Genomic DNA, 23362 nt, shown 5'->3' with positions numbered 1-23362 from the left:
TGGATGTGCAAAACCTTTTGAATCGTGAAGTGGAGTGGGAGAAGTGGTGTGGTTATTACGTTCAATAAGTCATAGAATTTTGTTGCTATAAATGAATCTTAGTGTCAAACAAGCAGCATTTACTAAGTGCACGGTGTAGACCAGTAACGATAGTATTTAGGGTCCATACTGCAGCACCTACGTACCATTGTGCGGGGTAGTAAAGTTCGTAACGAGTTAGTAAAAAGAACACGTTACTACCTTTTTACTAGCCTTTTCGTTAAGAGCGCTGAATAGCCAAGGGGTGGCGTTGTCGACAATGGCATAATCATAAGAGTGAATACCGAGTAATAATGGTCATATTGGCGCGTATTTAATTTAAGCAACGTTATATTACGTATAATGCTCGGGCCGTTTTGAAGCATCTAGTGAAGAGGAAATTACTCCTGCAAAAACTTCATAAATGCTCGCAATAAACGTTCTCACTCACTCACTCACTCACTCACTCACTCACTCACTCACTCACTCACTCACTCACTCACTCACTCACTCACTCACTCACTCACTCACTCACTCACTCACTCACTCACTCACTCACTCACTCACTCACTCACTCACTCACTCACTAAATCTCTCTCCCTCTCTCTCTCTCTCTCTCTCTCTCTCTCTCTCTCTCTCTCTCTCTCTCTCTCTCTCTCTCGCAAACATTTATTTCTGTTTCTTTAATACTGCAACTAGCTGTTTATAGGAAGAATCCTGATTCTAACGCCGTCCGTGTTGTATAAGGTGGGCCAATTTTTACTGTAATTTATCTAGCATTGACCCGTCTAAAAGATGAACGCATATGCTTTTATAAGAGTTTGTACTAGTAGGAATCCCAAAAGTATTTGTTTCGGTCAATAATAGAGCGCTCTAATTTTGCTCTACTGGATTCAGTCTACTCACGAGTGATCACAGATATAGAGGAGAAGCAACTTGCTAGACCTTTTTGCGTTGCGGGCTTGGAGAGCAAATAAATATCCGTTCAGCTCTTTCACATCTCATCCAGGGAGGGTGCAACTGACCAGAAACGCAAATACCGTCAAACCTAACGAGTGCGTGTGGGCGAAAAAAGATCTGTCTTCCCATCTTCTAGTCATGTTGGTATCATCAGCGGAGATGAATATCAGCGGGGAGCCATAATTACTCATCACGAGAACGGGGCGTCTCGTCGTTGTCAGTGCCACCAGCTGTCTTCGATCCTGTGGCTTGCACGTTCTTTTTTTTTCCTCAAGGCAGAGTGCGGGCTGTCAAACAGCGCACCTGTTAAATCTGCCTTCCGTTTTATTGCACGCGTATCCCGCCTTTACAGCTTTGGCGTGGGCTGTGGTGTAAACACCCGACGTCCTTGTCAGTCGCCGAGCACCGTCTTCCTGTCGGCCTTTTCGATAACCACGGTAATTCATAGCCCGTAAGCACAGGCTGTGCCTTGCGGGCTGTCGATTGACACGCCAGGGAAACGCCTGCCGCTTATGCTTCGAAGGCTATTCACAAGGGAGCGTGTATAGCGGGACTTTGAGCGCAGTGTAACGGATCCAGATTAGCTACTGCCATTAGGTATACGATATGGTCAGGTAAACACGCTACGCTGGCACGTTACACGATGATGGAGGCTTTTGTCAGGGATCTCAGGGAAAGGAGGCGAGATCACTTTCCGTCCATGCGAGGCAGACCAACAGAATTCTCTAAACGACATACGTCACGCCGATTTGCAGTTTCCAAACTTCCTGTTTGTTGGTGTCTCTGGTAGACGCTATTATTTAGGTGGCCATGAACGGACACCAGTGATCTGGCTGCTATACTTCGGTACAGCTTACAAACACCAACGGAAGTTGCCCCTGCGCGTCATATCATTCTCCTCCGAGAGGCGCAAAGAGTTCGTTACCTGGAGTATTTTGAACGTGGCACGAGTCGTGTCCATAATTTTTCGAACTTAATTTGCTTATTAATTACTGCAGCGAGGACAAACAAAGCACGTGAGAAAAAGCAGGCGATGTCACGACTTAAGCGTAATCTCATTTCAAAAGGCGTTGAACATCCGTGTCCACTTGTTCCTTTTGGCGGAGTGATACTCTTCCTGAGCTATTGCAGTCACGTTACCGTTCTCTGTAGAGGGATGAGAGGCACTGCCAATAAAGGTTTGGGACTAATCGTTGTGCAAGGGTATCTACAAATTACTTTGCCTTTGTTCACCCATTTAGGCGGCACGTCGTCGTTGCATTGCCTCAGAATTCTTGCATCGACGGTCTTGCCCAATTAAGCAAATCTGTTGGGCGAGCTGGTGCATTATGATTCGAAAAATAGAGCGCGACTTGGGCAACGACAGTAAATAAGGACTGTCAGTAAAGAAGAACGAGAGTAAAGAGCGCTTGTCCCGTCGTCCTTCTTTACTGTGGTTGTCCAAGTCGCGCTCTATTTTTTGGGTCTTGCCCAAGTTTACTCGTATGACTCGAAGAAACTTGCACGGCATCCATCATTAATTTTGCTACGCAGAGCACAGAACACGAACTTCTGCGACAGTCGAGAAACGGGATAGCGACCCGAGCTGACCTCGAGCGAAGGACCTCTGCGTACGACCGAATGGCGGAATGGCAACCCTGTACGGTACCGCATTCAAGATCGCCTCTGTTTATGTGTTCCTTAATCTCTTTTTTTCATCGCCTCTGCATTGACCTGGGCCAGAGGTGGCTGTAGACGTTATAGTTTAAATGTTTGGGCTGAAAAATCACCGCTCCTCGAGTTACCCAATGATACAGTTGTACTGGAGAACGCCGATCGGGTGACCTCTGTCATACAGAAATGCTGTGACAATTCGTTAACAGTTAGCTCAAAATGTCAGTGAACTGGAAGGAAGTTGTCAGTGTGTTTATGAAGATGTTCTAACACGAGAGCGCTAGCTCTCCCGCTTGCGAGAACCCCGTTCCTTGTGAGAATCTAGCCTAAGAGAAATGATTCTGAGCCAGCAAGAAAAAGAAGCGTACGTCGCCATTGCTGGGAAACGCGCGGGCATGCGTGCAGCTGCTCGCCTGTTGAGCGAAAGAGTGTCGAGAGAGTAAGAAAGAGGAAAGCGCATCTTTCTCGCCAGCAAAAACGTCCCTGGCGCTACCTTGCCTCGCCTCGTCAGGCTGTCCGTGTTTGCTGTTGTAGCCTAGTGTACAGAGGGCAACAGCCTTGTCTATACACAGGTTTCGTACTTATAGCCTTATCTTGCCTCGGCCGAAAAACATTTGAAGAAAACTATCGTGTCATTCTGAAGTGTTGACCATATATTGTGACCTCAGCGTTTTTAGTGATAAGTTTGAGTCCGCAGTTTGGAGAGAAAACCAGTTGAAGTTAAACTCAGTGTTATAGACAAGGGTGTTGCGCACTGTACGTGAGCAGTGTTGATGCTGGATTGGATCATGGACCATCAGTACGGACGAACAACGCGCGAAACGAGGGTAGTACATCAGAATTACGCGTCGTACCATGACAAAGATGAAATGGTAGCATCATTTCACGTCGTTTAACTTACAGGAGCTGTAAGTACATTTGACTAAGTTACACTGTATGACTCTCGCACCCATGGCGTCCTTAAGCATCTGGTAATAGTCCCGCATGAGGAAAGGAATATGTGCTAATAAAGCCTTTGGAATAAAAGTTGAGCGCTCGTTTACAGACCAAACGTAAGAGAGGCAGACGCCACTGACGCTACTTCAACTGATTTTATTTCGGAGCCCCATCTCGAATATACATACCAAGGGCTGTAAATTTGCGCTGTCTCTTAATCTGTTCTAAGTTTTATTGTGAAAGCTATGAGCACCTGCCCAGCAGCAAGCTTCATTAAGCCAATAAAGCTGCGTATATAAAACGCATTTTGGGGTTTGCTAATTTTTCTGCTCATTCTTTCCTTATTTCTAATTTCTCGTTTGCTTATTATAGTAAAAAGTGATTTATTATGAAGTTTAACGCGTCGACGCCACACAAGCGATGAGGCGCGCCGGAATGGAGGGCTCCAGAATCATTTTGACCACCTGGGGATCTTTAACATGCGCTGAAGTCTCGAACACACGGGCGTTTTGCTTTTCGCCTCCATCAGAACAGAAGCCGCCGCGGCCGGGGATCGAACTCGCGTCCTTGGACCCAGCAGCGCAACGCCTTAGCCACTAAGCCACCACGGCGGGTTATAGCGAAAGCAGTATTACCATCTGTCAACGCAGACGCCCATGCCATAGCTTTACTGACGCTGAATTCTGGCGTTTGTTTGGGCAGTTATAATTTTTTCAACGAGGTTACAGTGTGGGGTGCATTGGTTAGTGTTGAACATGGGCATATATACCTGCACTGTAGATGCAGCAGCGTATTTACCAAACTATGGCGATTATTGATCTATTACTTGAGGTCCCTGGTATCAGCAGGTCACTTGAACACGCTTTCATCAGCCAGCCATACATTTTCAAGCTTGGCGCGGAGCTGTCATGTGGGAGCGGAAAAATAAAACTTGATGCCCTGGCTGAAATTGCTGTCCTTGAGTTTTCCAGAACTGACCGTGGCTGTATGATGAGCGTTACGGGCCATAAAGCGCTGTACATAGCTGTTAGAGATACAGCCATGTTGGAGATACATCCGTCCCTGATAACAGTTTACAAGGCCTTGTCTGACGACACGCGCAGAGGAGGAATATTAAAGATGCGCTTCTATTGCATCACAGATAAATGAGCTTGAGCCTTATAGTGTAAGCGAAGTCTGCAGAGACGAAATTATCGCGTTGCAACAGGCGGATGGTCTCAACGGAGATTGCATGCTACTGAGCTGCATGACTTTATGATAAATTCGCCACGAGGGGTTTTTGTAAGCGTCAACATCATGTGATATGAAGAGGTGCCTATCAGCATGCATACGAATGGCGCAACGAGATCTTTTCTGTGGCAGCCAAGAATAACATTGAAGGTTAATGGAGGAAACGATAACCGCCGAGGCTATCGCCCAGTCCGTAGAGGAATGTGGCTTCACTAAATATATGATATGACTTTTATTGACAGGAAGCAGTCTGGCGCCGCAGCAGGGATAGAGAATATACGGCGATGTAGGGTCGTAATTCCAACCCATCGAGTTGAAATCAAATGTGGCTCCACATCTCACGTTCACGTGGGTGGAGGCATGCGCAGAGAGGCTGAGAATCGAATGGGTATCAATAAGCGGGTCGATAGTTGCGACGGTAAAGCGTTTCGCTCACTGAACAGAAACGCAAACACTGTTGAATCCATTTATCAGGTTAAATGTTAGTACGTGTAGACCGATTCCTGAGTATAGTGTGCCAAATATGCTCATCTTTTGTTTCCCTGGGAAAGGTGCCCTCAAACGTTTAGTTTCTCTACCATCGTCCTACCCTCAGATTTGGTGACTTGCGCCGGGACGACGCACTTGCGGGTACGCAGTTGCATTTTATCTGTTGCTAGGACCACGTTAGGAGCTTTTGTGTGCACTACAATAATACAAACTGTGATGCGTGTGTTAAAATTAACGGAACATCCATTTGTGGATCTTTAAGGGTGAGTGATCCCCTTATTCCTCTATATCCCCATCCGTTCGCATTGCTCCCGCTTTAGAAGTCCAGAACACGGTGTTTCTCTCGCGACCCTTGCTCAGCGTGCTCAGTTCAGAAGTGGCATTCGCTACCGATCGCTTCCCATATTGTTCCCCAGTGTCGGCATTTTGTCGCCGCCATTCCAGTTCCATCCGGATCCGCCGCTTATTCGGCCATGCACTCGCCGCACGCTCCACTTTACAAACCGCACAAGTAGGGATGGGGCATGTCGGGAATCCGGACGACGGTCGCGAGAAGAGGACGGTGGCCAGCCGTCACTCCTCCCAGTTGACGTACACCGGAAATTAGGTCAGCAGCGCTGTGAACACTGCGCCACCGTAGCCAGTGCTGCTTGGCGTCAACGTTCTTCTCATGCGCCGACTCGTTCTCTGTTCTTCTATCGCTGTCTACGTGCGTGTCGATGGAGCGATTTTTTCCGACGGGCACCGTGTATTTTCCGCGCTGTAGCATGATGCTTTCTCAACCTTCTCCACTATCTCCCAATGCTTTCTCCACTTCTCACGTTCTAGAGAGCAACACTTGGTCCCAGTGTTTTCGAAGCGGAAATCACACTCACTCAGGGGTTGTCGCTCTAATAACGCTGGCGCTCCGGAAGGGGCAGCTAATTCGTTCGCAATGTATACAACTGGCCGGCTGCTCTTCGAGCTTCCACTGAAAGCACGCCCCCTGCGATCTTTTCCGGGTTTAATTAGCACCATTCAATGCTTAAAATTGGCAAACGCTATGGTAATTCGTCATTTAAAAACAAGTCCAACGTGTCTAAACTGCCTATGGAGGAATAAAGCGAAAAAAAAACGAGTACACAGATGACCGAATACGGCGGGACGGAGTGGTGCCCTGTCGCATTTTATAGAGTTTATTTTGCCGCAGGGCATAGATGGGGGATTATCAGTCGATGATAAAAAAGTTGATTAGATGAAAATGTTCACTTTGCGGATGAAAAAAGTTGATTAGATGAAAATGTTCACTTTGCGGATGAAGTCTAGGAGGGAACGATGATCGGGCCCCCGTATCAGCGGATTCGTCATCTACGCGAAATCCCGTCACCGCAAGATGTCGCATCCTCGTCCGACGCAAGGTGAGGCAGGACCACACCAAACGGTACAGGTCGGCTACTGCATCTCTGCAGGCCAGACTGGGCTCCCGGGGTTTGTAAAAGAACCTCGACACTCATTCGGGTCTTCTGCCCTTTTTTACGCTGTATTCCACCATGAACCCTAACAACTTCCCCAAAGTTCATTTTTAGTTATGTCTAGGCTGTGTTGCGCATGGGTAAAATAGGCCGGTAAGAGATACAGAAAGCTGTCCTAATATCAACCGCCCAACACTGCGCCCCACTTGTTGTAGGACCGATTCTCTGGTGTCTGGGCAGCACCGAACAGATAATTTTTTTCTGCTGGAGGTATGGCCGTGCAACAAATATGCGCAAAAATAAATGATCAATTAAAGATACCCTGCAACACCGTTTATAACTTTTACTGCATCTGAAATAATTTCAGACCCGACTTGGTGGCTCAGTGGCTAAGGCGTTGCGTTGCTGAGCACGAGGTTGCGGGTTTTGATTCCCTGCTGCGGCCGCCGCTTTTCTGGTGGAGGCGAAAAGCAAAAACGCCCGTGTGTACGAGCTTTCGGCACACGTTGAAGATCCCCAGGTGGTCAAAATTAATCCGGAGCCCTCCACTAAGGCGCGCCTCATCGCCTGCGTTGCGTCGGCGCGTTAAACCCCACAATTAATAAAAAAATCAATGAAATGTTTTCAAAACGTAGTCAAAAAACATATCCAGTACTTAGAATATTGGGTCACAAAGTGCCTCAGCCAAACATTACTGATCTATGCTAATAAGATAACTTATAAGCGTGCTCAACATATTTTTATCTCTTTCCCGAGTCTTGGCGTTCTTCGAGCTCTCGAATTACGGCATTACAGAAATGTTGCGGTGACTGGTCGCTTCCTTTTTGCTGCAGTAATAAACACAATCGATTGCTACTTTAGAAGAAAGCCACAGAGCAAAGCAGGGGCAAAAGGTAAATAGTTCTGCTGCGACGAGCAAATCACGGAGTGGCGCTCCGTGCACTGTTAATTGCTATAGCTTTTAAAATGCTTCCAGACACGAAGGAAAGATTGAAAGAGTTTATCGGAAGTCTTGAAGAGTCCCTTTACAGCGGGTTAAATGAAGTATCGGTGAGCTTTTGATTGATTGATTGATTGATTGTAGGGTATAACGCGCCCACGCTACACAGGCGACGAGGCGCGCCGGAAATTATGCCCTCGGCCATGTTGCCACATGGCCAAAACAGGACAACCAAGCAGGGATGAGACAAACGAACCGAGGCAAAACTGGAGTTCCCCGACTCGAGCGTCAAGATCTACGTTTGGCAGTCAAAACCATAATGCGGATGCGTTAATCAGTGCATTTAATTCATGCTTCGCTCAATCACATATTCGATTTGTGCGTCGCTCTGAACAGTTGTAAACATAACCCGCAGACCGCGCATTACTTGCATGCCCTAATCTTATCCATGCGCCGCTGGTAGCTCTTCCAACACCGACTCTCCTCGTTTCTTTATAGGGCTGTAGGCATGTCGGGCGCCATGCGCGGAAAACACAGGTGAGTGTACTTTCGCTTTTCATTGCCGTGACGGCGCCTTTCCGCTACAATCAACGTTTTATTTCTTTTTGTTTTTCTTGGGAGGCTGCCTTCTAGATGCCACGCTGGGAAGAGAGAGTTCCTCGGCATTCACGCACGCAAGATCTCCAAGGAGGGCCGCCGAAGCGTGCGCTGAAGTGACGCAAGGGTGCCCTCAGGGTGGCGTTCTACGCCCTCTGCTATTCCCGCGCCAGCAGGAGTCGCTGCTGTCGACAAAAGTAAGACCGATGTTTCTTCCCATCTTCCCCAATGATAGATATACGCTCAAAGCTTCGGCACCAAATGAAATACTCTGTGATCCCAATGTGCACAGAAGTACGTGTTCGTATGTTGCTTTTATTTTGACTCCCACCGCTCTTCTTTTTCTTCAGCGGTGTTGTGCGTGTTCAAGCGAACACGCAACAGAACAACGACCTTAAATTTCAAGCGATCGCGGACGATCGACCAGATATTTAGGCTGAAAAATAACCTATTGGAAGTAGACAACGTATACATATGTCTGCCGTTGCAGTGAGGGTGAGATGACGCGAGGAAGTCATTTAAAATAATAATTCGAAAAGTCGGATTTCGTCATCGGCTTACACAGGCTCCTGTTTCTTGAGTCTTTCCAGTCGTGCGTGGTTCTTTTTATTTTCCCCCATTTTTTTGGAGCACGACGGAGGGATTCCTCCGCTGTTGTTTAAAGGCGAACGTGCGTGGAGCCGCTCGATTACGTCGGCGAGCCGTTCCCCACAAGTTTCGCAACAACACTTTCGTTAATAGGCGTTCCGTTCGGCCCGGAGAGAGAGTGCGGGTTACGTGCACGCACCGACGGGTTCCGCGGCCGAGGAACGAAGCGCTTCCCAGTTCATCCATCAAAAAGGTCGCGTGCTCTCTCTCGGGCAAAGATACCAGACAAGGGAGGAGAAGAAGAAGAAGACGAAAAAGAGCTGGTAGAGAGCGAAATCGAAAAGGCGCAACGGTCTTGAAGTCCCGATGTCAGGGCGCCGGCTTCGTCGGCATGCTCTGTCTTTAGCGGCATGCGTGGCGTCTCACTGCCAGTAGCCAGCAAGCAAGCGCAACGCTGTTGGAGAGTGCCGATGACCGGAAGGTAGGGGTCCCTGAACGGAGCGAACCGCTTTATTGATAAGCATCGCCTTCTCTGACCGCGCCTTTACGCCGACATGGCAATCTGAAAGATCGGAACTCCTGGCGGTGGGCGCGCAGGGCTACGCCGTCTGGCTGCAACTCTCCCCCACGTCATCGTCTGCTGTACGTGACGTTGGGCTTACCAGAAGAACACAACCCTGTATTCGTGCGTGGTGGTGATGGCTTCGGCGATGAACAGCGACAGGAAGATGACGAAAACTTCCGACATGATGTTTTCGAGTCGAACACATTTTTGCTGATGGACGTTCGCGATTTGGGGACTTCGAGGCGTTCGTCGATAACGCTGTCTGCCTTATTTGTTTCGTTTCTCAAATCAGCGGGGTCATTTCCTGTCCTGCCTTTATATTCGTGCTTCCTGGCTCTAAAGAACGTGGTGACGTTACACGTTGCTCTTAATAGATGCGTCTCAGGACAATTAAGAGGATGGTATGGGCGTGTTGCCTTGGTGAGCCGCCTATGTGGCTCAGTGGCTATGGCATTGTACTGCTCAGTCCAAAGACGTGGGTTCGATCACAGCCGGGTGGCTGCTTTTCTGGTGGAGGTGAAAAGCGATAACGCTAGTGCGTCGAGATTTGGGCGCATGTTAAGGATCCTCAGGTGGTCGAAATTAATCCGGAGCTCTCCACTACGACGCGCCTCATAACCCAGGCGTAGCTTCAGCGAGTTAAACACCACAATCAATCAATCAATCAATCAATCAATCAATCAATCAATCAATCAATCAATCAATCAATCAATCAATCAATCAATCAATCAATCAATCAATCAATCAATCAATCAATCAATGTTGCACCGGCGTTTGCCGCCGTAGCAGAGCGCAATTTTACACATGGCGGTATGAGGTGTAATACTTTGTAGAGAAGGTCGCGTGCACATTGCTATATTTGTTGATAAAATCCAATATATACATTTAAAACTATAATCTACCACAAACGAAGACAAATTCAATAGAAACACCAAATTAACTGATGTATGAGTTCGTTACAGGTGGGTTGAAGAATGATCGCTGGAGGACTAGGAGGGCTGAGACCGAACCGAGAACGAAATGTCCGGCTTCTGAGCCAGTAGGTAAACCTTCTGTATCAATTTATGTTGGTCATTTATTCGTGGTGAACATGCATAAGTCCCCTTAGAGTTTCTAGACCAACTCCGACATGTTTTGCCCACGAGTTTGAAGCCCCGATGTCAGGATATTTAGTAGCCCATCGGACGAATGCGACGTCTGTACTTGTTTACAAGCCAGAACAAGCTCCTACGCTACGTGTAGTGATCACGTTGCAAGAACTAACGCCAGTGTTAAGCATTACACCAATCGTAAGTGTAAGATTGCGGATCTTCCCGCCGCGGTGGCTGTGTGGCTAAGGCGTTGTGCTGCTGAGCCCAACGACGCGGGTTCGATATCCGGCCGCACCGGCCGCTTTTCTGATGGAGGCGAAAAAAAAACAAAAAACGCCGGTGTGTTCGAGATTTAGGCGCACGTCAAAGATCCCCAGATGGTCAAAATTAATTCAGAGCCCTCCACTACGGCGACCCTCACCTCCTGAGCAGCGTCGGCACGTTGAACCCGATAATCGACCAAGTCAAAATTTGTGATCCCTTAGCTGTTGAAGGAAAACAGGAGTGGCGGAAAAGCAATACAAAATTAAACCCAGTTCCACCAAGTGTGAAACTTGCTGAATTAGCGGAGCGAGAGGGAGAAGGACCCGTGTCTGCGAGACCCTTGCACTTTCTATCGGTGGGTCTGGGAACCGGTTTCTGAAAGGCCGCCGGCAGGTCTGGGAGCCTGCTCCTACAATAGCGTGACGCACGACCGTCAGCAGACTTAAGAAGAGGCTTCACCTACAACAGCTCCGCTGTTAATTACTAGGGAATGGTTTAAACTAGGTAATTACACCATAAAATTAAAAAGCGTACGCGCAAAAAGAAGCCTAAGAAAACAAGGATGACCTCAAAAACGAAGTCCCCTGACCACCGTATTTCGTCATCGCCACATCGCCAAATAAAGTTCCACGAGGAGCTGCCTTTTTGGCTACTTTTCTTTAGCCGCTCGTATTTTCAATTAAAACATTAATTTTACAATTTCATGACCAACGGATAAACGTTAAGGATAACAAAGTGGATCCATAGAGAAGGCAAGCGTTGCAGGGGGCGACAGAAAGTTAGGTGGGCAAATGAGATCAATAAGTATAATTGGTCGCAGTTATGATAATAATTGGTCGCAATAATTGGTCGCAGTTATGACAGGACCGGGATAATTGGAGATCTATGGGAGAGGCCTTTTCTCTGCAGTGGGCGTAGACAGGCTGGTGGTGGTGATGATCATGATGATGATTATGATGATGATGATGAATTTTACACTTGCTGAATAGCAGACAGGCGGGGAACACCTTTTTACACCATGCTGGTGTTACGCTGCCCTCAGGAAAAGTATTGCGAAATTTGTCCCTCCCGTATTTCTTCTACTACTTTACCTGTCATTGACGGGGCTACTGTGGGCGCGTTTGGATTGTTTTCCGGGAGGCTATAAATAAGTACGTGCTTAACGCAAGGAACTATTGGTTGAACTGCGCCCAGAACCCATCTACGGCATTAGGAAGGTTGGACCAACAAAGACAGATGTGCATGCTGGGACGTCGGACCTGTTCCTGGCTCCACTCATTTCACTTTCACCCTTTGTTCGGCGTGAGAGGCACCTGACAAACAAGTTTCGTAACAGCAGTGCGTGCTACCCGTATACGCGCCTTTTGAAAGCAATACGGATAATCGCTCTCCTTTTCAGTTGCGACTTCGGGTAGTTGAGACGCGCAGAAGGACCGGGGAACGCCCTCTCAAACGCTGCGCATGTCTAACAAGACGAATTTGAATTTCACCTGTATCGTCTCGCGCGTTTCATCGTTCCAACTACGTCTTCTGGCTGACCAGCTAAGTCTAACATAGCCAACAAATTGCCCTTGCCACTTCTCCTGTCTTCCTTGCGAACTTTTGCTTGCCCCCTTTTCGAAGCGATGTATTTACTCATCTCCGAACCAACAAAACGGTTGAATCCCCACGCGAGCTGGCGCAGCGATCCCCTATAGTTCGATCTTGTTGTTTTAAGGGCGATCAGCAAGCTGTTCGGAAACAAAGGCGCAGCGCCTCTTATGATTGAGCATCCGAAGTGAAATAGAAAGGCTTCGCGCCAGCACCGCTCGTTCTTGTCACGTGACGCAAGCGCGGAATGTTTCGCATTTGCATTCGCCCTGGTTGTTTGCGGCCAGTGCCACATTGTCGTGCGTTAGCCAGGGTCACGTGAGTTCGTATTTCTTTTCGTCTGCAGTGCCCGACACAGCTGAATCCTGCCCTGCCGAAAGCGAGGTCGTCATCCTCATCCGATGAAGACGGAAGATGCTGCTGTGCCATCTTCAAAGTTCCAGAGACAAGGACCTTTAAAGGGTATATTCTAACCGCCATTGTGCTCCGATAATGGATGGCGTTGTGCCGCCAGGACTGAAGCACTGGGCCTCTTCAGCATGCGTGACTAAGCTTTGACTTCTAAACAGCCGTACCCGTCTTTTCCATAGCTGGTCGCACGCTGTCAGCCCATTGTCTGTGCATGTGTCCAGTGAATGCCGACTCGGTGTGGGACCCTTTGAAACCACTTTCTTTTGGCGTGTAATTGGGCTATGCAAAAGAGTAATGGAAGTAAGTGTGTAGCATCTTTCATTACCCTTTTGTTTGCATGAGACAGCGGTTCGACACGTGTGCTGTTTGTTGCCTCAATATGGCGTGGAAATTGATCGTCGTTCGGTGCAAAGCTTGACGCGCCTGTATCCTGTAAGCGGTGGAGGCCTACTTACTGATGTAAAGATACTCTCTGCGGCTTCAAAAAAAAGGGCGGTCATGGTTTAATTAAGTCATTGCTTTTAAAAATGTCAAGGGTATTTTGGCTGACGCATTCGCCCCGCAACCTCAAAATGGGCCCACGTTTTCCAATTGCACTTCACTGACTTAAACATTACGCGTAGCAGGTCACGTGAAGTGGCTGGTAAGAAAGTCACCCGATGGCTTAAAATTGTGTGACAGCCGAGGCGTTCGGCTATTGTGCTCTATAACGGTGCTAATGTGTCTGCCAGTAGTGCTTGAGCCACGGTATCTACACCCAGAAGAGACTCGTATTTATGCCATGCAATTTTCACTGCAATCAAAAACCAAGTTTATCCCCCAGCAAATGTGTACACAATTGTTCTTCAAAGCTACTTTGGAGTGATTTTCATTGTGATTGGGCTCAATGAATTAGAATACCAGCCAGACGATCACACGGGAAGCATAAGTAGATGTGTCTTTTTTCGATAAACTGGAACGGCTGGGTTTCCGTGCCATCCATCATAAGTGCGGCATCGAATACGACGCTCATTGTCTGATGATCCACTTTGGTCATCCCATTATGAAATATGAGATCTAATGGGTTGAAATACACTTTCGAAGAAATGCGAGCTAAATCGGTGCTCTCGCCATGCTTGTGCCCATCCTACCAACACTGGGTAGTGGTATACCTTGCAATGGGTTCAAGAAGTGCAATGGCGTTGCGGTTTCATGCAATAGACTCAAAGGGCCGAGGACTCGCCAAAATTTTCCCGGTACACAATTTGTAGAAACACAATGCAGCCGCGCAAAGCGTCACTATCATCATTTTTGTGACAGCACATCAAAGAGAGCTGTCATCCTGCTCCTGAAATGTTACTTCCAGGGTCAGGTTGTATGCTCAGGTTATATCTGACTCACAAGTGCGTTTAAACATGGCTATAATAACCAAAAAATCTGTGAAATGGGCCCTGTTTTTTTTTTTCGCGCACGTGTTAAGTGGGCCCTGCAGCGCTTACAACCGACTACCAGGAATGTATTTCAGGGCAAAGTCTATCGCCCCGACAATCTCCTTCCGCAACAATTATAAAGGAACGTTGACTATCACCGAGGCTACGCGAGATGAGATATCGCGCATTCTCGTTCCCTTCCAACTCGACCGCGGACTACGTGACGACAGCTGCGCGGTCACTCCCGGAAAGGAGTTCGGCTCCAGGAGCTCTCTATGACAGCCTTCGATATTTGACATGCCGGGGAATTTTCTTTTTTTCTTCGCAACGGGGGGGGGGGGGGGGGGGGGAGAGGGGGGGTGATCTATTTCCGGTCTGGTGCCACAAAAAACAGGCATTGATGCCTCGCAAACCAGCGCTCATGCTAGTAGGGCGTTTTTGGAGCAATAAACGTGTGTGGTCGAGTGGACTGATTGAAAGGGAAGTATTTAACTCGGTACTCAAACTCCGCGTGAGCAATGAACACATACAAAAAACGCCAAAACTGTTCGTACAGGTTCAGGCATAGAAGAGGCTGGTGCACAGCACCGACCACGGCTTATCGCCACAGGAAATGCGATAAATAAACACTGACGTTGACCAGCAACAGCCAATAGGAGAGCCACCGCTGTAATGACGTGATTACAGTTGGGCTAATGAGGAAAATTGAAGAGAGCGCGGTTGGTTTTTCCGCGTCTTTCACAGCGATTTGGGTGCTTGCCGCTTAGCATGCACGTGTAATATTTGGCTCAGGCATTCCTACCAGTGTAATCTAAAAGACGCGCAGGTTTGTTAGGGGTGAAGCCCTAGACGCTCGGTAGACGCTCGGTAGAAGCCTAGACGACAGTAGACGCTCGGGCTGTCGGCGACCCGTGTCGTCGTCGTCGTTTCAGGTAGTCACGGTACACAAACACCGGGACACTCGTTTTCCAACGCCTCGCGCTAGACTGTAATGCGAACTAAAGGACACACCGTGACACTCGTTTTCCAAGGCCTCACGATAGAACGTTCCATCTCCGTGGACAAAACGCCTACTGAAAGAACACACCGGAACACTCGTTTTCCAACGCATCGGGCTAGAACGTTTCGTGCTTCAGACACGAGGCTTTTACAGCAAAGCTGTATTCCTCTAGCCCTCAACGGCTTCATCATCATCATAATCATCACCACCACCATCATCATCATCATCATCCTTCCAACGCCCACTGCAGAGCAAAGGCCTCTACCATAGATGTCCAATTACCCCGGTCCTTTGCTAACTACCCCCAATTTATCCCCGCAAACTTCTTGATTTCATCCACCCACCTAACTTTCACAGATTCAAAGATTCAAAGATTTTATTTCCTCACAAGTACGAGGAGGCAGGCTGGGACTAAAGGCTGCCACGCTTGCCTTCTCTAGGGATCCACTTTGTTACCCTTAATGACCAACGGTTATCTTGCCTTCGCATTACATGACCTGCCCACGTCCATTTCTTCTTCTTAATTTCTACTAATATGTCCTTAACACGCGTTTGTTCCCTGACACACTCCGCTCTCTTCTTGCCCCTATGTTACACCTATCATTTTCGGCTCCATTGCCCGCCGAATCGTCCCCAATTTAAGTTGAACCCTCTTAGTGAGGCTCCAAGTTTCTTCCCGGTAGGTGAGTGCCGGTAAGATGCAGCTGTCATACATTTTCTTCTTCAGGGACAATGACAGGCTGCCATTCATTATCTGAGAATGCATCACGACTTCACTCCAATCCATTTTTATCCTTCTAATTATCTGCCTCATGGTTGGGATCCGGGGTCACTATTGGCCTAAGTAGATATAATCCCTTACCCCTTTCCCTGCCTCGCCACCTATATCTGAAACCACTGTGCTCTCCCGAGGCTATTGCGCATAACTTTTGTTTTCTGCATATTAATGTTCAGGCCCATGATTCTACTCTGCTTGTCCAGGGTGGTAATCATGCTTTGCAATTCGTCCCCCGAGTTACTTAGCAAGGTATCATCATCAGCAAATCAGCAGGAGTTCAGCGATGGCGTAGAGGTAGAGCATCCGCCTCGCGTGCACTAGGAGCACGGTTCCAGTGCCGGAGCTGCGCAATTCCCACAGTATAAAAAAATACCCGCGTGTTGATGGAATTGCAGAAGTAGGCTTGGGATGCGGCTTGATTCCCGCGACTATTACCGGTAACTCACTCCCTCATCAGAGCAGGAATGGCCACTCTGGTGCAGTAATGGCCACAACCTCCCATGACTGCGCCAATGAACTCCCGGCACTCAACAGTTTTATCTCCGTCTCCGTGATAAAGTACGCCAAGGCGGCAAGAATGCACTTATACACTGCATGCTTCACCTCTCCCCAGGTATCACGTTAGTGAAGATGGCCTGTATTTTTTTCCATTTTACATTTCCATCCACCGTCAGTCATTCTTGTCCCCATCGCTTGATCACAATAACGCAGGACGCCGGATTCGTGCGTAATGGGATATCAAAGAAAACTCGCGGGATGCAAATGTTTCCGAAATGGGTCCAGTGAACCGCGTTCACTTTTGGCGAGGCCTGGTAGTTTTTACTCAAGAAAATCTGCATAAATTTTCCGATCGTTATTCCTCCGTCGTTACTCAATACTCAACTTACCTAAGACCGCATTGCCCCCAATGGAAACGAAATAAGAGCCGAGATTGGAAATGACGGGTTTATCCGTCACTGAAACTTGTGTTTTGTCTTTATGGCCATTTTAAAGCAGTGCCTCTTCACCGCCCACCGTGTTCCGGCGTGGCCTAGTGGCTAGGATACCTGGCTCTCACCCAGGAGGCCCGGGTTCGATTCCCGGCGTCGGAAACTGGTCGGTCTCATGGTGTAACGGTTAGCACTCTGGACTCTGAATCCAGCGATCCGAGTTCAAATCTCGGTGAGACCTCACTTTTTTGCCATGGGTTGGCGAATCTATAGAAGTTTGTATATCGTTTCTCCCCCCTTGTTACTCGACTAACGTAAACGAGGATCTCGAGTGACAAAAGCTCTATTGTTTTTCCTTCGAACCACAGGACTGGATCAGACTCTCTGAACAGGACCCTAGTAATGAGCGTATCATATTCATCATCATCATCACTTCATCGATTTTTTTTTATACATCTGGTGTAGCAAGCTAGGCGCCTTGGCCAGGATAACTTCACCGGTATCAGTGAATACTATTCTCTCTCTCTCTCTCTCTCTCTCTATGGCCGTTTTGCAGCCACTGAAACGAAAGGAAAGCCGTGCTGGAAAATGACGTGTTTATAAATCCCATAAAGTTGTGTTTTGTCTTTATGGCCATGTTAAAGCAGTGCCTCTTCACCACCCACCGTGTTCCGGCGTGGTCTAGTGGCTAGGATACCTGGCTCTCACCCAGGAGGCCCGGGTTCGATTCCCGGCGTGGGAAACTGGTCGGTCTCATGGTGTAACGGTAAACACTCTGGACTCTGAATCCAGCGATCCGAGTTCAAATCTCGCTGAGACCTCACTTTTTTGCCATGGGTTGGCAAATCTATAGAAGTTTGTATATCGTTTCTCCCCCCTTGTTACTCAACTAACGTAGACGAGGATCTCGAGTGACAAAAGCTCTATTGTTTTTCCTTCGAACCACAGGACTGGATCAGACTCTCTGAACAGGACCCTAGTAATGAGCGTATCATATTCATCATCATCATCACTTCATCGATTTTTTTTATACATCTGGTGTAGCAAGCTAGGCGCCTTGGCCAGGATAACCTCACCGGTATCAGTAAATACTATTCTCTCTCTCTCTCTCTCTCTCTCTCTCTCTCTCTCTCTCTCTCTCTCTCTCTCTCTCTCTCTCTCTCTCTATGGCCGTTTTGCAGCCACTGAAACGAAAGGAAAGCCGTGCCGGAAAATGACGTGTTTATAAATCCCATAAAGTTGTGTTTTGTCTTTATGGCCATGTTAAAGCAGTGCCTCTTCACCACCCACCGTGTTCCGGCGTGGTCTAGTGGCTAGGATTTCTGCTTCCGGTAGCGCTAGCGTGCGGTCGCAGAATGTCGAGCTCCGCCCAAGGAGCGGCTTCAGCGGGCCTTTCGGCCCGCGGTAACAGGATATATGCCCAGGATGCTGATGATTACCAAGTACTTTTGCCACAGTTTCCTTCAGGTCAGTCGGTTTTAAACACGGTTTTTCTTCATGCCGACATGCGTGCCCGGCCTTACCGTGTTGAGGACTTTCGGGACGTTTTGGCTCGTCTGGAACTGCTCCCCGACGTCGTGGCGTTGGGGGCGTACCAGATGAGTCACGTTTGGGCAGTGACGTTCAAGTCGGCGGAGGGTGTAAAGAAAATTTCTGCGCTCGCTGATATCAAGGTGAAGGATCGTCGGTGCCTTGTTATCGACCCGTCCAATCAAGAAGCCCGCCTCAAGCTTCACTGGCTGCTGCACAACGTGCCGGACGACGCCGTTCGCGCTGCGCTGGCGCCCTACGGGCGTGTCGGCGAGGTGCGCAGGGAGCGGTGGCGCGTCGAAGGCATTCAAGACAAGGGCTCGACACTTCGTACGGTGACCCTCAAGTTGAAGGCGGGCGTGACCATCGACGACCTGCCGCACGAACTTCGTGTGGCGGGTGACAAGGCCCTCGTCGTCGTCGCCGGAAGGGCCCCGCAGTGCTTACGTTGCAACCTCAAGGGGCACGTCAGGCGAGAATGCAAGGTTCCGAAGTGTTCTTCGTGCCGTCGCTTCGGGCATGATGCAAGCGCCTGCGTTAAGTCCTATGCCAGCGTCACTGGTCCAGCGAGGGAGGACGACCTCCGCGAAAACCTCATGGACGAGGCAGAAGCGGAGGAGACAGCTGCAGGAGTAGCCGACAAGGCGGTGAAGGAGTCGACGTCGGCGGGGCGGGTCGAGGCCGAGGCTGGCCAGCGCGTTCCTGAAAAGGAGCAGCCGGTCGAGCCGAAGACGCCTCCCCCTCACGTCTCGTCGAACGAGGACAACGGAACCGGAGCGGCCAGTCAGGGAACGACGGAGGTGTCGGCTCTAGCAGCCGAAGCCGTGCAAATGGACCTGAGTGGGGCCGTGGCTAAGCGACAACGAGAAAGCAACGACACAGAGCAGGGTGACGGACTCACCAGCAGCGAGGAGCCCCCGGCTAAGGCGGTTTCAGTGAGACGTCCGAGCTTCAAGCCGAAGCCCAACGTCCCACCAGACCGAACCAAAACTTCGGCTCCGCCCTCCTAGCCAGCACGTCACTACGAAAGGTAGTCGCCATCCTGTTCCTCGGTGTTTGTTGTTGCGCTGCTGTCTTGAATCGCCAACGAACGAAACGCAACAGTGTAGTTCGGTCAAGGCAGTATTTTTGGAGGGGGTATTGTGTTCCTGATGCTTATGCTTTGAGCTTTAGGTTTGGCTGGGGGGAGGGTGGGAGTGTGTATTGCAGCGGCCGTGAATCCCGCAGGCCATACGAATGTTTTATAAGTGCGGGATTTTGGAGCGTGTATGGGATGTTTGCAGTTGATGAAGCGTCGTTCTTTTTCGTGCTGCATGAATGTAAGTGTTGTGCGATAAGTCTAGCTCCCTCCTAAAACATGGTTTACTTGAGCAAACCAATGCGCATCGCCACGCTTAACGTCAGGGGATTTTCGGATCGGAGACGTCAAAATCAGGTGTATCGACTCGTAACAGATGAGGATTTGGACATCGTGGCCTTGCAAGAGACCAAAGTTGGGAGGGAGGACCAGACGGATCGTATGGTGCGGCCCTTTATTGCGCGCTATGATGTGTGCGTGTCGCATGCGGTCGGGTTTTCTGCGGGTTGCGCACTTCTAATTCGGAGAAGCTTAGGGGCCGCTCTAAAGACTGTCACCGCCTCGGAAAAGGGGCGGTATGTTGTGTGCGACTTGGAGTTTTGTTCCAATGAATGGCGTGTAATGTGTGTCTACGGGCCCACCAATACAGCCGAAAGGAAGGCTTTCTTTGAAGAAATGCGTCCATGGTGTGAGACGGAACGGCTCTTAATTTTAATGGGCGATTATAATTGTGTTTGCTCAGCGCGCGACAAAAGCAGCACGACCAATTTCAGAGACGCCAGTACGGTGGTACTGAATGAGATAGTAGCCGGCTGCGCCCTGGAAGATGCAGGTGATAGCATGAGCAATGCAGGCACCGTTCGCTATACACACTTTCAGGGCAATAGTCATGCGCGGCTCGACAGGGTGTATCTTTCCGTAGAACTCGTACGTGAATGTGACAAATACGAAGTGACCCCTGTTTCATTTAGCGACCATTGTCTGGTGTCGTTAACACTAGGCAGGGCCGCTAAACGTGGAAACGCGTTCTCCTGGGGTTTGTGGAAAATGAACAACAAACTTCTGCAAGATGATAAATTCGTCGAAGCCGTTGACGCATGCGCACGGACCTCGTTTAGCAGCTCAGACGTGACGAACTTCAGTCGGAAGTGGGAGCTGTTCAAACAAGAAGTTAAGCTAAAAGGCCTTGAACGTTCTTCTCTAATGAAGAGCGACGAGAAAAAGAAAGAAGCCACGCTACGAAGTAATCTCGACGCTCTTATTGTAGCAGAATGTAGATCGCCGGGGACGTGCAGAGATGACATAAAGAATGTTAAAGCACAGCTCGAGGTCTTAGATCAGGGCAAATATCATGGCGCGCTTGTTCGCGCAAGAGCAGAAAAGATGCTGCTGGGAGAGGCGCCGACCAAAAGAGCCTTATGCTCCGAGAAAAAGTACGCTCGCAGAAATGCGATAGCGGAAATAGAAAGCGAAGGCGTCTTGTACAAGGATCAAGCCAGCATAGAACGCTGTTTTTGTAACTTTTACGACAAGCTGTTTGCACGTCACGCTATTGATGTCGTGGCGTTTAAGGATGAATTTTTGAGATTGTTACCATGCCTAAACAAAGAGATGTCAGCACTGCTCGAAACAGACATAACGGAGAATGAAGTAAGAAAAGCTATAGAGGAGTTGAGCCCGGGAAAGACGCCTGGCCCCGATGGGCTAAGCGCTGCATTCTATAAAAAGTTTAAAGAGTGCCTAAGTCCAGTGTTGTGTACGTTATACGCTGAGGCGTATCAGAATGGTGTGCTGCCACCGTCTTTTCATGAGTCGCACACCATTTTTATTCCTAAGTCAGATGATGACGCCAAACTCCGAGCTGTATCTGGGTATCGCCCAATCAGTCTCACTAATGTAGACTATAAGATTTTAATGAAAATTCTGGCGAGTCGTTTGCAGACTGTTATTAGGGACATCGTTGGACCGCATCAAACATGCGGTATAAAGGGGCGGTCGATAGTAACGAACATTCATACTGCTCGAAGTGTTCTTGAGTGTTGCGACAGCACTCAAGGTTCTCTAGCAATGCTCCAGGTAGACCTGGAGAAGGCGTTCGATCAGGTATCACACGAGCTCCTTATAGCCATGTTAGAGCATATAAATGTAGGGGCTGTTATTCTTCAAGGAGTGCGCATGGCGTATAGTGGGTGTTCAACTAGCCTCGTTGTGAACAAGTCGCTCAGCAAAGCAGTGCAGGTTCAACGTGGCGTACGTCAGGGTTGCCCATTGTCCCCATTGCTTTTCTGTGTATATGTAGAAGCGTTTTGTTTGAGTGTTATTGGAAGCAAAACCATCAACGGCTTTCGACTACAGTCGTGTGAGGTGCGTGTGTTGGCCTATGCCGACGACATTGCACTTTTCTTTATTGATAAAAGCAGCATAAGCGAAGCTGTAAAGACACTAAAGGCCTTTTGTAAATACAGTGCCAGCAGTGTGAACTGGCAAAAATGTTTAGGTTTCTGGCACGGCCAATGGGAAGAAGCCCCGGAGGTGTTTGAAAACATAAGCTGGCAGACGACGCCAACCAAATACTTAGGTGTGCCTCTCGAAAACTACGAGGACAGTGATCCCTACTGGCGCAGACAGACAGCTGAATTGCGTGATAGAGCAGAAAAATGGCAAGGCACTGGGCTCTCCATTTTTGCAAGAGGCTCAGTCTGCAATGTGTTCTTAATAAGTAAAATATGGTACGTGCTCCAGGTGTTACACTGTTCGCGTGCGCATGTGCAGGCGTTGCACCGCGTTTTCGCCGTGTTAATTTGGGAGTCCACGTGGGAAAAAACAAGTCGAACGAACTTGTTTCGGCGCGTGCGTAGCGGGGGCCTTTCCTTGTCTCATTTGTTTTTACGACAGGTTGTCAATCGTTTTCTCTTCCTTCGGGATGTACAAGACCCCTTTTTGCGTACTGTTTGCCAAATGAAGTTGTCTGTGGTGTTACCCGATTTTGTTATAGCGTCAGCACGTTTCCCTGTCTTGACAATGAAGGGATACTTCCGCGAAGTTGTTCAAGCGACCCAGTTTTTGCGTGCCCGCTTCACGATGGAATACCTATGTAGCGTAACGCGGAAAAAATTGTATAATGATCTCGTTGACTCTGTATTTCCAGTTCCACTGTACCGGTCAATGTACCGTGCAGGGCCAGGCCAGGATGTGCTTAAACGCGTGAAATCTATGGCGGTACCGCCATGGGTTAAAACGTTCTTTTTTAAGCTCCACGCGGGTGTCCTACCAGTCAAAACGTGGCAAAAAGAGAAAGGACTGTACGTTCCGTGGGGGGTTGACTGTTATCCGTGCAAAAAGCCGGAGACAGTAGAACACGTGTTTTTAGAATGTTGGGATGGGGTCTTTTTTTGGGACGTGCTTCAGAGGACTTTGAAGAAAGATTTCCCTCTAGACGCCTACGGAATCAGGTTTATACCCATCGAGAATGACGGCGGGTTGCCGTATGATGTGGTGATGGTTTTGGCTCTGCACGGCATTTGGAAATCTCGCATGGCTATACGCCACCGCGATGTTGATGCTAAGCGTTCCAAGGAATACTTTGGAGAAACTGTTCGTTTGATTGTAGAGGTTTGGAAGACTCAGCCTGACCCCCCGGAATGGCTTCCAGTAATGGAGTCGCTGACAAACCTCAAGCAGTTTTAGCCATTTCCTGCTAGCAAAAGACTGTTAGCAGTTTTATCAGTGTATGTTACAGCTTTGTGTACCTGTTTTCATTGCTTTGTGTGCTTGTTCTCTGTCAGAGTGTGGCAATAAAGAAAAAAAAAAAAAAAAAAGTGGTCTAGTGGCTAGGATACCTGGCTCTCACCCAGG

The 23362-nt window shown here is 48.7% G+C and overlaps 1 protein-coding gene and 4 non-coding genes across 5 annotated transcripts; all 5 read left to right on the top strand.

The window, feature by feature from the left end:
- The first annotated feature begins 16989 nt into the window (after window positions 1–16989).
- On the top strand, window positions 16990–17061 carry Trnae-cuc (transfer RNA glutamic acid (anticodon CUC)). Its single transcript has one exon. It is a non-coding gene; the product is annotated as a tRNA-Glu (tRNA).
- A 7-nt stretch (window positions 17062–17068) lies between these two features.
- On the top strand, window positions 17069–17140 carry Trnaq-cug (transfer RNA glutamine (anticodon CUG)). Its single transcript has one exon. It is a non-coding gene; the product is annotated as a tRNA-Gln (tRNA).
- Window positions 17141–17569: 429 nt separating this feature from the next.
- Window positions 17570–17641, top strand: Trnae-cuc (transfer RNA glutamic acid (anticodon CUC)). Its single transcript has one exon. It is a non-coding gene; the product is annotated as a tRNA-Glu (tRNA).
- Window positions 17642–17648: 7 nt separating this feature from the next.
- Trnaq-cug (transfer RNA glutamine (anticodon CUG)) lies at window positions 17649–17720 on the top strand. The gene has a single exon. It is a non-coding gene; the product is annotated as a tRNA-Gln (tRNA).
- A 520-nt stretch (window positions 17721–18240) lies between these two features.
- Window positions 18241–23294, top strand: LOC144175463 (uncharacterized). The gene has a single exon (XM_077704557.1). It carries the CDS (start codon window positions 18255–18257, stop codon window positions 19437–19439), a length of 1185 nt encoding a protein of 394 aa, XP_077560683.1. The 5' UTR covers window positions 18241–18254; the 3' UTR covers window positions 19440–23294.
- The last annotated feature ends 68 nt before the right edge of the window (window positions 23295–23362 follow it).

Source organism: Haemaphysalis longicornis, unplaced genomic scaffold (assembly GCF_048455015.1).
Source record: "Haemaphysalis longicornis isolate Haplotype H1 unplaced genomic scaffold, Haemaphysalis longicornis Haplotype H1 scaffold_3, whole genome shotgun sequence".
NCBI classification, from domain to species: domain Eukaryota; kingdom Metazoa; phylum Arthropoda; class Arachnida; order Ixodida; family Ixodidae; genus Haemaphysalis; species Haemaphysalis longicornis.
Note: the sequence above shows the minus strand (reverse complement) of the source record. Positions and strands in the feature narration are given on the sequence as shown.

Excerpts from the sequence above, each read along its gene's own strand:
- LOC144175463 (XM_077704557.1), top strand. The coding sequence starts at position 18,255 with ATGTCGAGCTCCGCCCAAGGAGCGGCTTCAGCGGGCCTTTCGGCCCGC.